This window comes from Peromyscus leucopus, chromosome 8b (genome assembly GCF_004664715.2).
Source record: "Peromyscus leucopus breed LL Stock chromosome 8b, UCI_PerLeu_2.1, whole genome shotgun sequence".
Taxonomy (NCBI): domain Eukaryota; kingdom Metazoa; phylum Chordata; class Mammalia; order Rodentia; family Cricetidae; genus Peromyscus; species Peromyscus leucopus.
The window spans coordinates 85,279,727-85,294,043 of record NC_051086.1 but is presented as its reverse complement, the minus strand read 5'-3'; the positions used below and the strand labels follow the sequence as shown (position 1 = coordinate 85,294,043).

The following is a 14,317-nucleotide window of genomic DNA, read 5'->3' as shown; positions in this document are numbered from 1 at the left end:
GAAGATGCCAGCAAAGGGAGAAGGTTGGCTACTTGCTCTTTAACCTCTCTGAGTGAGCAGAATTCCACCTCAACCTTTGAACTGTGAGTTCTTTGGAGGGCTAGAGATCTGGATAAAATTTCCCTTGATAGCTTTGAAAGAGTCAGTGCCCAAGGGAATTCCATTCCTTATGCTGCGGCGGCGGCGGCCTAACTGCTGCTGGTAGCAGCAGGTTTGCAGTCTCTGATTAGGACATCAGATGCTTAAGGCGCAGCCGCTGTAAATAATAAAAAACAGTTAACAGTATACTGTGATTGTTTCGTGGGAAAATCCCCCTCCTCACTGCATAATTTACTTGTAGATCATAATGAAGATGATTTTCATAAAGCAATGAGGCTTAAGAGATGTGAGATTTGTCAAGGATGGAAAAGGAGAACAAGTTAGTTTTATGCAATTACGTCCCTACACCAAGGTTTGGTTTGAATTTCTTGGTCATGTAGCTTACAGAATTAGTCAGGTTTTGGTGTGCGCCTTGAAAAAACAAAGTTGTGAAAGGAAATCAAATGACCCTATTGTGTGTAAAGAAAAAAGAAAAATAGATGGTTAGCTGAGCACTTGAGTAAAACTTTGTAGAGTCGAAACAGGCTCGGAATCTGCTGCGCTGAAACCGCCAACAGCTGCCTGCCATTTGAAGGCACTGGCGGAAATACACTCAGCTTGCTTAAACCTTGTCAATTAGTAATAAAAGAATCAGTGCTTTGGGATGAAGATGTTATGGTGGGAAAATTAATACAAAGGAAAATGTCTAACTACTTGTGAGCTTCTAAGGAAAACATGTAACTTGTGATCATAATGTGATTTCTTACTGTGTAAAGATTTAATTTGTTTTCGGAAAATACGTAGCTCGTGGCTGTGAGGTGATTTCCTTCTTGTGTAGAAATGTTTGTTTTAGGTGGTATAAAAAGGATAAGAGAAAAATAAAGAAGCGGAAGAATTAGGTTTCGCTGCCTTAGATAAGTCGTCGACTCCACATTTCCTCTCACTTTCTCTGAGCTGCTGGGATCAGCAGAGGTGGTCAGGAGTAGACCTGCAGTGTCCATCGACTGAGCTGCCCACTTTGGTACCTGGACAGCACTTTTCACTGTGATAGTCCATCACCTCCCAGGACAATATTCTTTCAAATGGGGGTTACTCCCCATCAACATTCACTAAAATGAACTATGAGTTAGTATCAGTAAAGGTATGCATTTAAGGAGAATAATTTTCAAAAAGTGTTTCTTTGTGAAGACACCATTTTCACTTCCCTCACTTGAAATTTTTTATTTATGCATTTGTGTACGTCTCTTATGACTGTATTGAATAGTATGTAGTAGTTTTTTGTTTTGTTTGTTATTTTTTATTTTTCTAGACAGAGTTTCTCTGTTTAACAGTCCTGGCTGTCCTGGAACTTGCTCTGTAGACCAGACTGGCCTCAAAATCATAGAGATTCACCTGCCTCTGCCTCCCAAGTGCTGGTGCATTAGTCTGAGCATTTTTTTTTTTTTTTTTGGTTTTTCGAGACAGGGTTCTCTGTGTAGCTTTGCGCCTTTTCCTGGAACTCACTTGGTAGCCCAGGCTGGCCTCGAACTCACAGAGATCCACCTGGCTCTGCCTCCCGAGTGCTGGGATTAAAGGCGTGCGCCACCACCGCCCGGCAAGTCTGAGCATTTTTATCATGAGTTCATACACACATACATGCAGGAGTCCATGGAGTTCAAGTAACTGCCTCAGGGCCCCATAATCTGGAGTTGTGAGGCACACTGTAGGTGCTGGGAACTGAACCTGGGTCTTCTGTAAGAGTAGTAGGGACTCTTAACTGCTGAGTCAGCTCTCCAGCCCCAAGTCTGCTTCCTGAAACAGGGTCTCCCTCTGTTGGCCAGGCATCTCAGCTGTTAGTCTCTATATGCTTAATACAGGAGTAGTTTGTGGTGTTAAGGTAAGTACTTCAACAGACAAGTACTAAATCTCAATTAATGGAACACATGGCCAAAAGGCCAGTGATGATATATTTATATTTTTCTATTTCTTACCTTTTGGTGCTTCTGGAACTCCAATGGGGCAAATAATCTTCCTAATACAATATTCAGAACGAATGCCGTAAGGACCCACATCACGCCTCTTAATTATTTCTGTGGTTGTGATTTCAGTTTCAGATGTTTCTATGGAAAGACGATATACACACTGAGTAAGCGTCTGCGATACAAAGGAACTCAGAACATGTAGCACTTGGTACTTCTTTAAAGATGTGACTCTGCAATGTCCTCTCAGAACATCTGGCTTATTAATGAGCACAGCATCACTGCTTGATTACAAAGCTGAGCTTCTGCCCCCAGAGAGCATGTGGGCGGTGCTGCTGTTTGTTTTTGCATTGGGGAAATCTCACGCTGCTGCGTAGGCGGGCCATCCCTTTCCTTCTGATATAATACACAGCTTCCCTCTATGGCCCATTGCCTAGAACTTGACACCTAAGCCCAGGCTGGCATCAAACTTATGGCAATCCTTCCACCTCAGCATGAGTAGCAGGAAGAAAAAAAAAAAACTGCAGTAAGGTCTGAGCTAACTCGCAGAGGCAGCACCCAGTCAAAGTGGTGCCTGAGGGCCCAGGAATCCCAGGTTAACTGACTTACACTCTGTAGTAACAACTATCATTTGAAAATTTGATGGGTCTATGTGTGCTAATTCACCTAGAATGTGAACCTTGCTCCTTAACCTTGATTTTATGGCACTCGGGAAAACTTGAGCAAGGTTAAATTCTATAAAATAAAACAAGCATGTAATAAATTCAGTGAATGGCACATGATTTGATTTTTGTGCAGTGCTAGGTGAGTGCTAAAGCCACGGATTCATTTATTGTTTCTTGGTTTGTTTTGGTTGAGACAGTTGCTCTAGCTGGCCTTGAGCTAAGTATAAGGAGCCCAAGCAAGTCTCTTGCCTCAGTCTCCTAAGCAGCTGGCATTACAAGCCTTTGTTGCCAAGTCTGGCTACTTTTTTTTTGCTACAGGGCCTCATGTAACCGAAGATGGCCTTGAACTTTTGATCCTCCCTCTTCCAGCTCCTCAGTGGTAAGGTTTCAAGCATGTACCACCACAACCAGGTTATCCAATGCTAGGAACCTAAACGGCTCCACATGTTAGCGCATGACCTACACACTGTAGCAACTAAGCTATTTTCTTAGCCTACATCTTTTAAACTTCAAGTCCAACCCCTTACCTGTCCGTGTGGTCCCTCCTCCTGGAGGAGCCTTGGCTGCCATGTCATCCCATCTCAAACTGGCCCATAGTAACCGTAACATCAGGCTCACTCCTGCTAAGGATTTGACCGTCTGGAGTCTATACCTGAAAGAACAACCCAGATCAACTACATATAAACATACAAACACACACTCACTCACACTCTCTTCTTCTCTGTGAACCCGGAGGACATAGTTCTGGTGCTCACTGTAACCGCAGTATTTCTAACATGGCTGTGTAAGACTGTGACATTACACAGTCTTTAACAGCTTTGAGTTCCTAGGATAACATCTTATATCATCTAGATTCATTCATATAAATGAATGCCATATAAATAAGTGTTTTATCTTAAGATTAATAAGACAACAATTTATAAAGATTTTTATATCAATCTACTAAAATATCTGCACGAAAAACTACCAAGAAAAAACAAAATCGATAACCATGTTACTAAATATGAGAGGAGTCTTGAAGATAAAATCATGATGAAATAGTTTTTGCTAGAAAAGTAATTGAAAATGTTTATATTTTATCAAAGAGTAAAACAAGACTAAAACACTCTGCCAATGCAACAAGATCTTTTCAAACTAAAAGGAATTCTGTAGTCCGTGTGACTCTTGAAAACAATTTCTGCACATACTATGAATACTAACAATGTGGGTAATTTTGGAATCCTAAGAAAGTTATTCCCAGAAATGCACAATCCTGTATCAGAGTAGGGAATCTGAGCTCACGCTTTTCCATAAGCATGAGTGTAAAGTTACTAAATACACTTTCCTTTTAAAAAGTAACATCGAAAGCACATATGAAAATGAATTTAGTCAATTTCAATGAGTATTTTATCCTAAAACGGAATTCACTGTAACATATATTAAAGCACCCCACGGCTGTCAGTTCCCTGGTAAGACCTTCATAAATAGATTCCCCTTTGGACATTCTCAAACTACATAAAGTGAACACACTGGCTGAATGCATCACAGAGGAAACCTAGACAGTGAAGGTAACTTCCTCTACGAGCAGGCAAATGGGAAATCTTAGGACAATTTTGCACTGGAAAGGCGACGCTTTTTCTGTTCCTATCATGTGAGAAATGAACCTCTAGTCGAATGGTCCCTGCACCCCTGCCAATTTCTGCCTCCACCTATAACACGTTTTCTTCATGTTAACACCCCATGAAGCTTCGACCCTGAACAGAGCCTTTGAGATGCTGACTAGTGGAGGGATATCCGGGAGGAACAAGTGTCTGTCACTTCAGGCCACGCCCCCATGGAAAGCCTTGTGCCATTTGGTGTGTCAAGAGAAAAACAAGCATTTCTCCCCTGCTTGTTCTCTAGGGTCAAACAGTAACTTCAAATCCTCACTCCGTCTGCCTTGCCTCACACACAACACCGTCTCCTCCCCACTGCACTGAGGACAGAACCCAAGGTCTTGGATATACCAGCACTCTGCCAACCATCAATATCCCTGGTCCCCAAAAGCAACCCTATTGTAAAATGCAGCTAACATCAGTGGATGAACACACCCACAGGCTATCAGTCTGCCGATTCATTCCCTCATTCATTCATCCCAACAACAATGGAGCGCTGCCGATGGGTCAGGACTGTGAATGACGCTGGGAGAGACACAAAGTGTGTTAGAATCTACCTGATAAGAGCTGTCAGAGAAGCAAGTACATAGGTCTGCCATAGTCTAAGGCATGTGTTCAGTGGATGACAGTGTGGCTGACTGACTGAAGGCAAGGGACACACGAGAAGGAACAAAGTGTGTAAAAAGTACACACTTCTCAGATGCTACATCCTGTGGAGTTATTGCCAGAGGGAAGGGGTGGGTGTAAATGGCGATGGAGCTTGCATGGAGAAGAAAGCAGAGGTCAGAATGAGCCATGCCAGAGAGAAGGCTTAAAGAAAAGCTTGTCAACTCTCTACTAAGGCTTCCCTTCTCATATAGTGATCATCAGGTGGCGCACACTTTCCCCTCTCTTCCCTGCAGTAGTGAGCAGCGTCCATCACTCACTCAGAATAGTCCCACACAGAGCCATTTTAGCAGGACCCCTCTAGCAGCTTTATGGAGAACAACTGCCAGTTCAAAATGACAGCGACACAGAGTCTCGTCAGGGAAAATGGATCTAAGGAAATGTACGTTCAGAGGATGAAAGGTTTTCCTGCAGCCACGAGACAAGTGTCCATTTTCCTGTAGCACTCAGCTTTAACATTACCTTAAAATATGTACCACGCGTGCAGCTGGGCCCATGTGTAGTCTTAATTACCTATGAGGCTGAGGTGGGAGGACAGGGGTTTGAGACCAGCCTGGGCTGTATAGCTAGACCCAGAAGAACCACCCCCCAACAAATAAATAAATATACATCAATAAATAAGAATCACACCATCAGCTCTCAGAATTCTACTAAGCAGCAAACACAAGAGACTCAAGGGTTAGTATAAAAATGCACTTTACATGAATAGTTTTTGTAGCAATTTTTAAAAAAGTATCCTAAAATCAAAACAACACATATTTTTACCCATGCTCCCATTAGTCAGAAGTGACTAATTATTAAGTTATTAAGATTGTACAGTAAGGTATTTCTTTCCATTAAAAAATGAGACTGACCAAACAGATATGATCATGCTAGCTCATATCAAAACATTCTGAGTCAAGGCGTCTGAACTGCAGCCATGCACGCAAAGGCTCTGGTGCCCGTGAGGGTTGGGGCCCAGTGACTACCTTTCATTTCAGAACATAAGGAGGAGCAAGAGCAGCTCCCTGCCTGCCGGGGCATCTTAGTTCAACTACTGGTAGGTACGTAGTAACTTTTCCAGTGGGAAAGAAGTTACCTGCAGGACAGTCAAGGATGCACTTTGGGACCGCTCTCAATGAAGAAAGCAGAAAAGTGCAGAGCAATCCTACACTCCATGAACTGCAATGAAGAGTTCCTTGATTCCCTGCAGGATTCTGCAAATCCTTCATTGCAGGCCCTGCAGAGAAAGTGGACTTTTCAGCTGTCTCTAGTGCATGTGCCATGGAGTGATGAAATCTTATTTCAAATCAATGATGAGGTATAAAAAACGTGCTCATACAAATGATGAGTGGTCACCACAGTAAATGAATTCCTTTAGGGAGAATTTGCATTTACACCAGTTTTGTGGTCTTTTCTGACACTAGCTAGCTTTCTATAATATAAAGGACATAAAGAAGGATGGCAGTAACTGAATCTGGAAATACTTAAGACACCCTGAAATGAAGTCTTAAGAGAGATGATGCCCTCCTAAGTAAACTGCTGGAATGACCATGGAAAACCAACTGTAGCCTAGACCATGCTGCTTTCCAAGCCTGATGTTCTTAATGCCTATGTTCATCCCTCTCAACAAGGGTGGAAGGTAGAGACAGAGACATGAGAAGGGACAGAACACAGACAAGCACGTGAAACGCACACAGCACATAAAGTGCTGCCTGGGGTCAAGAAAATCAGGTACTGGGCTTAACCTGGCCTCTGTGGTCACAGGCAATTATTCTATGTCTACAGGAGAACTTCTAGGCCTCCTTCCCAGTGAAAAATGAACATGAATTAATAACTGCCAATACTATGAACTTACAATGTGTTCCGCAAACATGGAGGCCCAGCATTCTTAAATAAGACTATTTCTGCAATTTAAGACAGTTCCTAAGGAAATTGCAGTCTATCTTTTCTTACATAAATAATAAAGAACTCTAAATCATTTAACATGCAAATAAATTTTACTAGGAAGGGCTGACATGACAGGCTTTAAGAATTTACAGGCATGTTTTTATGAATCCCAGGAAGTGATCATCCAACTCTGTGGCTGTCGTGGTATAGAGCAAACAACATGCAATAACTTGAAAAGGTAGATATGAGAATAAGCTTGGCGTGTTCCTCTTGGCTCATGAAGTTAAAATGGACATGAATGTTAAAAGAATCCCTTACGTTCTCGTTAAGTCCATGGCTGCTGGTACTACCCGCTGGCAGAGCTAGCAGCTTTCTGTATCTTTTCCATCACTAACCTGGCCACTACACATATGCTTCCCTCTCTTCTGGGAGCTCATTTTACTTCAAAATGAGACTTCAAAAAACTTTAGTTCCCCCTCCCCCAAATAACATATAAAGTACATACCTCCACGTGATACCAAAGGTTGGTCTAGGAGAAGGATATGGCCATATGTCCAAGGCAGGTTTTGCATTATAATTAAAGTAAGGGACTTCCCGGATCCCTCCTTTTCTGGCCAGCTTTTTCAAGTCATCATTGGGCAACACGAAAATGCTCTTTTTGCTGCTCTTGGTAACAAACTTCCTATAGGACGGCAGGGCTGTTCCTGAACGGGTCTTCTTGGGTCTTGAGAACTTCATCAGTTTCACCTTGTCTCTTGTGGAGTATTCTTTGCTCACGGTCATAGACGTCACCAGCGTGTTTCCTGCAGTGGTCAGGGAGTCCGTCACTGTCGTGGTCACCACAGTTTTGCTTTGCTCCTTTACAGAGATGGTGTCCATTCCAGTGTCTGGGCAAGGTGTGGAGAGCTTTGTCACAGTAGTGGTGGTAGTTGTGACAGTGGATCTGGCACAATTTTCTGTGGAAGAAACCACAGTTTGCTTGTCCCCCTTTGCTACCTTAATGACAGTTTTTGACTCTGTAGCAACTGTGGATGTCATCGTGGTGACTTCTGTGATGATTGTTTTCCTTTTGGATTCTCCATTGACATTCTCGTCTTTGCTGGAGGGCAGACCATTTTCATCCATGAAGTCATTACTAAGGTTAGACATCTCTTCAGAAGTAACAGGAGATGGGGTAACCTTCTTAACCTCTGGACTCTCTGTTTCCATATCTTCCACCTGATTAAATGAGTTGCTTTCTGGACAAGTGGCTGGGCGTATGGTTACCTGGGTACTGTCTGACTCTTTGGTAGACGGTAGGGTAGGGAGGCTGTCTTGGTGATTACCTTTGGCATCTAAAGAACTCAGTGAATGTGAGTTGGTTTCAGAAGTGTTTTGTTCATTGAAGTCTTCCATGACGATGTCACCGTTAACCAATGGCTTCACGGCAGATTCCTTAACAGGCAGTGACTTGATGTTCCCAGGGATGACTTTACTGATATTATTAACCTTTGGTTCAGCAGGACAACTCACAACTTTACCTTCAGAGCCGTCCTTCAGGCACTGCCCCTTCAGGAACCCCTTAGCTTTACTGTCTTTGCCATTTATCTGAAATTTATTTGCCTTATGTCCTTTCTTTTCAGACTCTCGATTGTCATTATTCTTTCTGTCAGTGGTATGTTTTAGACTTATTTGGTCAGTGCATTTGTTAACTGGTCTCTCATCTAGCTTTTGGTGCTGACCTGTTTTTTTACCATTTGCTTCAGTTACCTTACCCTGTAGTTTATCTTCACAATTTTCAGTGGATTTAGGAACTAACTCACATTTTGATGGCTCTGAACTCTCCATGCCTTGGTCTGGAGTTATAAACTGCTCAGAGATACACTCATTGCTATTCTGAACAATCATATCTTCTTCACTGCTATCTTGAATAGACATGGTATCAGAACTATTTTCCAAAGTGCTATTATATTCAGAGTCACAACCTGGTTTCCCATCAAAGTCCACTGCTTTGGGGAAGGGCCGGGCGTCTATGTCACTGGTACTTTTAGGTACTGATGCTGGTACAGTACTCTTGGAAGAAGGCATGGTTGTGCTGCTATCTTCCTGTGGGAGTGGCTTTTTGCTCTTAGAGGTCAAAGTGCCAACATCCTCTGCACTGGTTGGTTTATCGTCGTCAATGATAAAGTCACTTCCTTGAGTTTTAGTTTGACTTAGTGCCAATCCCTTACTGGCAGGCTCAGAGATACCGGCATCTAGGGCACTTTCAGCAGAGTTCAGTCTCTGACAGTTTGGCCCTGAACTCTGAACAGAGGCATCATCTGACACTTGATCTTTTTGGTAGAGTTTGTTTGTGTTCAGACTAGGATCACTTTGTGAGCACCCCTGTCCCGAGTCCCCAGGGCTAGCCTGGCTCGGACTGGGGCTTTGTTCCTGTCTGAGCCAGTCACCCTGACACCCTTCGCTGGCCTTTGCAGTTACTGCTGATTCAGAGGGGCTTTTCAGAGCACTGGTGAGGGGCTTGCCTACTCCCTTCACCCCACTCTCCAGTTTCAACTTTTCAAGGCGCTGCTTCTCTTCCAGTGTGAACTGTCGAATCCGCCTTTCCAGGAGCCCGTCCAGCTTAGAGGATTTTGTTTTCTTTTTGTAACTAGTCCTTAGATGGAACCCTTCACTGACATTGACCACATCCACTTGAGTATTCTCCTGACAGTTTATATGGGACTCTGTTCTGACAGTATCATCTATCTCCATTGGTTCTTCCTTGAACGATTTGTCATTATCAGAATCTAAAACTTCTTTGACATCTGTGAATTAAAGACATTGATAAAAATGTAATTTTTATTCTGAAGGAATTTTACTCATGAAGAATTCTCATTTTAAGAAGTATCTACTATTGCTATTTTCATATATACAGGAAGGTCATGGACACTACTAAACTTTAAATGGGGTTAAAAAATAGATACATTTCAAATACTATATGATTCTAACTTTTGCTACCTAAATTGATAGGATTCTATAGTGGAAAAATGACTTAGCCTATGACAGGCTATTGAGTATATTATGTCTACAGGTACGGTTAGTTTCAGCTGTGCTGAGCTGGAGATACGTCACCAGCACTGGGAGGAGGCAGAGGCAGGAACAGCACGAGTCTGAGGACATCCTGGGCCACATAGCAAACTAATCTGAACAAAAACCACTTCTAGCACATGTGCTATCAGGCTACTGTGAGTTTAAAACTTCTGTTTAGTTCTTTCACATACGTGTGTGTGTGTGTGTGTGTGTGTGTGTGTTCCCCACTTCCCCCCAGATAGGGCTGGTCTGGAACTCACTGTGTAGATCAGGCCTGTGTTTGCAATGGTTCTTCAGATTCGGACTCCTGAGTGCTACAATTACAGATGAATTATTTGTGTTTTTTTCATTTGTTAAAAATTTCCTTCTAGTTTTATTACTTATAAACACTTCAAAATTAGTGTTTGATTTAAGCAGAAAAGTCAAGACTTTTCTGGATTTGTGGAGAAATGACATGTGATCCATAAAGTGTGTCATGGAGTCAGTTAGCAGTCAAGCCAGAAACTTTGTTTTTGTGGACAGAGTCTCACTCAGTAGCCCCTGCTAGCTCAGACTCAAGTCAATCTTCTGCCTCAGTCACCTAAGTACTAGGATTATAGGTGCGAATCATCATGCCTAGCCTATGCTTGTTTCATGCATCTCTATGTTTGTTTACGTTCCTGTGTATGTGTGTCTTTTCCAGTATGTCTCAGTTTTATTCTTTGAACCCAGGGCTCAACAATACAGCTGGTTTAGCTAGCGAGGCTCTGTCTTCAAGTGCTGTCATTTCAGGCAGGCCACCAATGCCCAACCAGCACGTGTGTGGACTCTGGGAATACAAACTCCTAGTCCTCATGCTTAAGCACCAAGCCCGTTATCCAGTGGGCCATCTCCCAAGTTTGTTTATGTGTTTAAAAAAAAATGTTTAAAACACTTTTTGTTTGTATGTCTCACTGGCCCTAAGCTTTCTCAAAAGCTAACATATCATGTTCCCATGCTCCCATACAATCTAACAACTCCACTCCTTGGGACACCACTGAGAAGTAAAACCCTGTGCCTACAGAAATACTTGGGACAGAAAACTGGTGAGATGGCTCAAGGGTAAAGGCTTTGCTATCAAGTGTGTGTGAGGCTCTGAGTTTGATCCCTGGAACCCACAAAACAAATAAATAAATTAATGTTTAAAAAGAAAATCAAAAAATTAGCTGGTTATGGTGGCGCCTTTAATCCCAGCACTCAGGAGGCAGAAGTAGGAAGATTTCTGTATATTCCAGGCCAGCCTGTTCTACATAATGAGTTCCAGGCCAATCAGAGTTACACAGTGAGTCTCTTTCTCAAAAAACAAAACAAACAAGAAACAAATCCTAAAACTGAAAGTGTTAGTGTTCATAACAGTTAGAAAGCAGAAACAGCCCAATTACTCACTGATCAATGACTGGGCAGATGCATTGTGGCCCTATTAATACAGTGGAGTATTCTTTGAAATACACTGCAATGTGGATGAACCTTGAAAACATCACGCTGGATTAAAGGAGGTCAAGAGACTGCCTAATTTCATTCAAATGAAATGTCTAAAACAGACAAATCCACCAAGAATATACTGATGGGTTGGGATCAGAAAGCAACTTTCTTTGGCATGATGAAAATGTCCTCAAATTGTCATAAATGCTTACCAAGTCTGTGAACAACGATAGCCCTGACAGCCTAGTGAGGTGAATCACCCACTACACCATTTACGCTCTTAGGAGACGGTGCAGTACCTTGCTGATGAACCTGCTCCACGGCACTCTCATCACCCGCCCCACCACACTCGACCCTGCTTACCTTGGTCCTTCTTCTCAGACACCTTAGATAGTTCCATTGCACTTTCATCTGCTCCGGCTGCAGCTTCTGCATCTTTTGCCTCACCTTTCTCAGAATCACATTCTGTCTTCATTTTTTTTGGACTTCGTGGACTTTTTCTTTTATCTGATTCATCCTTATTTTCATCTGTATTATTTTTGGCTAAAAAGAATCACATGCATGGCCATAGATGGTCTTAATATTAGAATTTTTAAAATAAGTTTTATTTTTGTTTTTGTTTTTCAAGACAGGTTTGTAGCTCTGGCTGTCATGGAACTCACTCTGTAGACCAGGCTGACCTCAAACTCAGAGATCCGCCTGCCTCTGCCTCTGAATTCTGGAATTCCTCTGCTGGAATTCAAGGCATGTGTCACCACCACCCAGCTTATTTTTATTCTTATTTATGTGTGTCTGTGTGTCTTTACACATATCTGTGTGCAGATGCCTGAAGAGGTTAAAAGAGGAAATCAAGATCCCTGCAGTTACAGGGGTTCGTAAGCTAAGGAATGTGGGTTCTAGGAACCAAACTCTGGTTCTCTACAAGTGCTCTTAACCTCTGAGCCACCACTCCTAATCTAAGAACTGAAGATAGCGAGTTTATAGAAAACCACCAAGTACTATCCAATAAGCGTATTTCATTATTTCTAATTAAAAACCAAACCCAAATGAAGTACCATATACCTTCTTACATTTAAGTTGATGTCAAGTCCTGAGGGGTACTCAAGACACAATATACACAAAAGGGAGGCATTTTTGAATTCTATGACTCCAAATGTTCTCATCTGTCATGGAAATCTCTGTTCACTTCCCTTCTAGGTTTCTAGATGTAATAGTACTGAAAATGTCAACTAGTGCTGAATATAAGGTCTTGGGGCAGGTGGAACCAAAAAAATCCAGATTTTGAAAAAAATCACATGGCTGAATATTTAAAAAAATTATTTTCTCTCATTTTTTTCTTTAACTAAAATCCTACATATCCAGCCTTATAAAGGTAATTTAAAAATCTTTAGAGTTTCTGGGGCTAAAGAGCTAGCTTAGCTGGTTAACAGCATTTGTGAGTTTTGCAGAGGACCTGGGTTCAGTTCCCAACACCCACAGCCATCTCTAACTTCAGGGCCAGGGGACTGAATGTCCTCTTTGTGGCTTCTGTGGGCCATGCATGAATATGTGTTACACATAGATACATGAAGGCAAACACTCATAAACATAAAATATAAATAACCTTAAATAAAAAAATTTAGAACTTGTAAATTAGTAAATCACAACAGTATTTTCCACATGCTATTAAAAATTTCATAAGGATACATTTATCTGAAATAAGGTCAACATGCTTTGAAATTCTAAGAACTAATACCAATTAGAAGTGGTTCTATCAACAAGCCAACCATCAGCACTGGAACATTAAGGCTCTCTTATCAGCTGTATGTACTACCCAGTAGCCTACTCACCTCCTGCCAGGGGCTTCCTGTAGTTCACATTGGTATTTCCTGGTAACTTGGGGAGAAACCTATAAACGTGTGTTTTACTAATCCAGCTCCAGCCGCCATACCCTGTCACTCTGTACTCCTCTCCTTTTTGCTTCCAAACCTGGAGAAATCAAAACACAACGGTTAAACAAGCACACTTGGTATTCAAGTACCTGCCGCACACAGGCTAAGAATTAAGCAAGCTGGAACAGAGAGGTGGCAGAGTGGGAGGCATGCGATGCGCAGGCCCACCTGCCTGGTGTCCCGAGTTCCATGCCCAGGACCCACGGGGTGAGAACAGGAGAACCAACTCCTGCCAATTAGGCTGTGGCCTCCCTATGTGCGTGTGCTCTGACACTCACAGAAATAGATAAAAGCATAATCATAAAAGCATCAGGCAAATTCATTACATTTACCAAGCAGTTTCCAGTAGGAATCTAAAGATTTATGAAAGAACACAACACTCCTACTAAATTTAACAATGTTTTTATTTTTATAACTAGTTTCAACAAACTGGTCTCAAATCCTAAGAGAAACCAAGCTCACAAAGTGACAAGATGTGCTCACACCACCTTGTTAATTGAAGACTGTGACAAGGTAAAACGAACGAGGGCATTGCAAACTCCGCATACACCCGCAGAGACGGCACACACGGGGCAGACGGCAGTGCCAGTTACCTGATGCTTCACTGGAAACGTGTATTTCACCCAGGTGGCCTGCTGCATAGTCTCCTCCTCCTCCTGTTTCTTCTCCTTCTTTTTAACTTTCTCTTTTTCTTCCCTTTCAATTGATGTCATCCTATGTAACCTGATAATACACGGATTACAAAAAATTACATTTAATTTTGAAAAACAAAAAAAATATGAATGTAATACTGAAAACTAGGAAGAAAACCAGAGAGTGCTTAGTTAGAACCTTACACCCAGGCACTCCCAACAGACAAAAATAAGTAGGTGTAGCATTCCCTAAGAGGAGAGCTCAGAGCAGAAAACAAACAATAGAAAGGAATAGCCTTTCCAAACAGGTCCCTAAAGAAACACTAGTGTTTTATTCTTGTAATGTCTCATGCACAAGCCACCACTACGGACACCCATGAGGAAACCACTCTA

The 14,317-nt window shown here is 42.1% G+C and overlaps 1 protein-coding gene across 11 annotated transcripts in view; it reads right to left on the bottom strand.

The window, feature by feature from the left end:
* Nucleotides 1-14,317, bottom strand: part of Bptf (bromodomain PHD finger transcription factor) — a 111,120-nt gene that overhangs the window by 34,485 nt on the left and 62,318 nt on the right. For all 11 annotated transcript variants that reach the window (XM_028865211.2, XM_028865210.2, XM_028865214.2 and 8 more), the window contains 6 exons: nucleotides 13,886-14,015; nucleotides 13,191-13,329; nucleotides 11,725-11,904; nucleotides 7,376-9,656; nucleotides 3,229-3,353; nucleotides 2,049-2,177 (listed from right to left, as the gene is read on the bottom strand). In XM_028865211.2, the coding sequence (XP_028721044.1) occupies nucleotides 2,049-2,177; nucleotides 3,229-3,353; nucleotides 7,376-9,656; nucleotides 11,725-11,904; nucleotides 13,191-13,329; nucleotides 13,886-14,015 (2,984 nt within the window). The remainder of the gene's footprint in view (nucleotides 1-2,048; nucleotides 2,178-3,228; nucleotides 3,354-7,375; nucleotides 9,657-11,724; nucleotides 11,905-13,190; nucleotides 13,330-13,885; nucleotides 14,016-14,317) is intronic.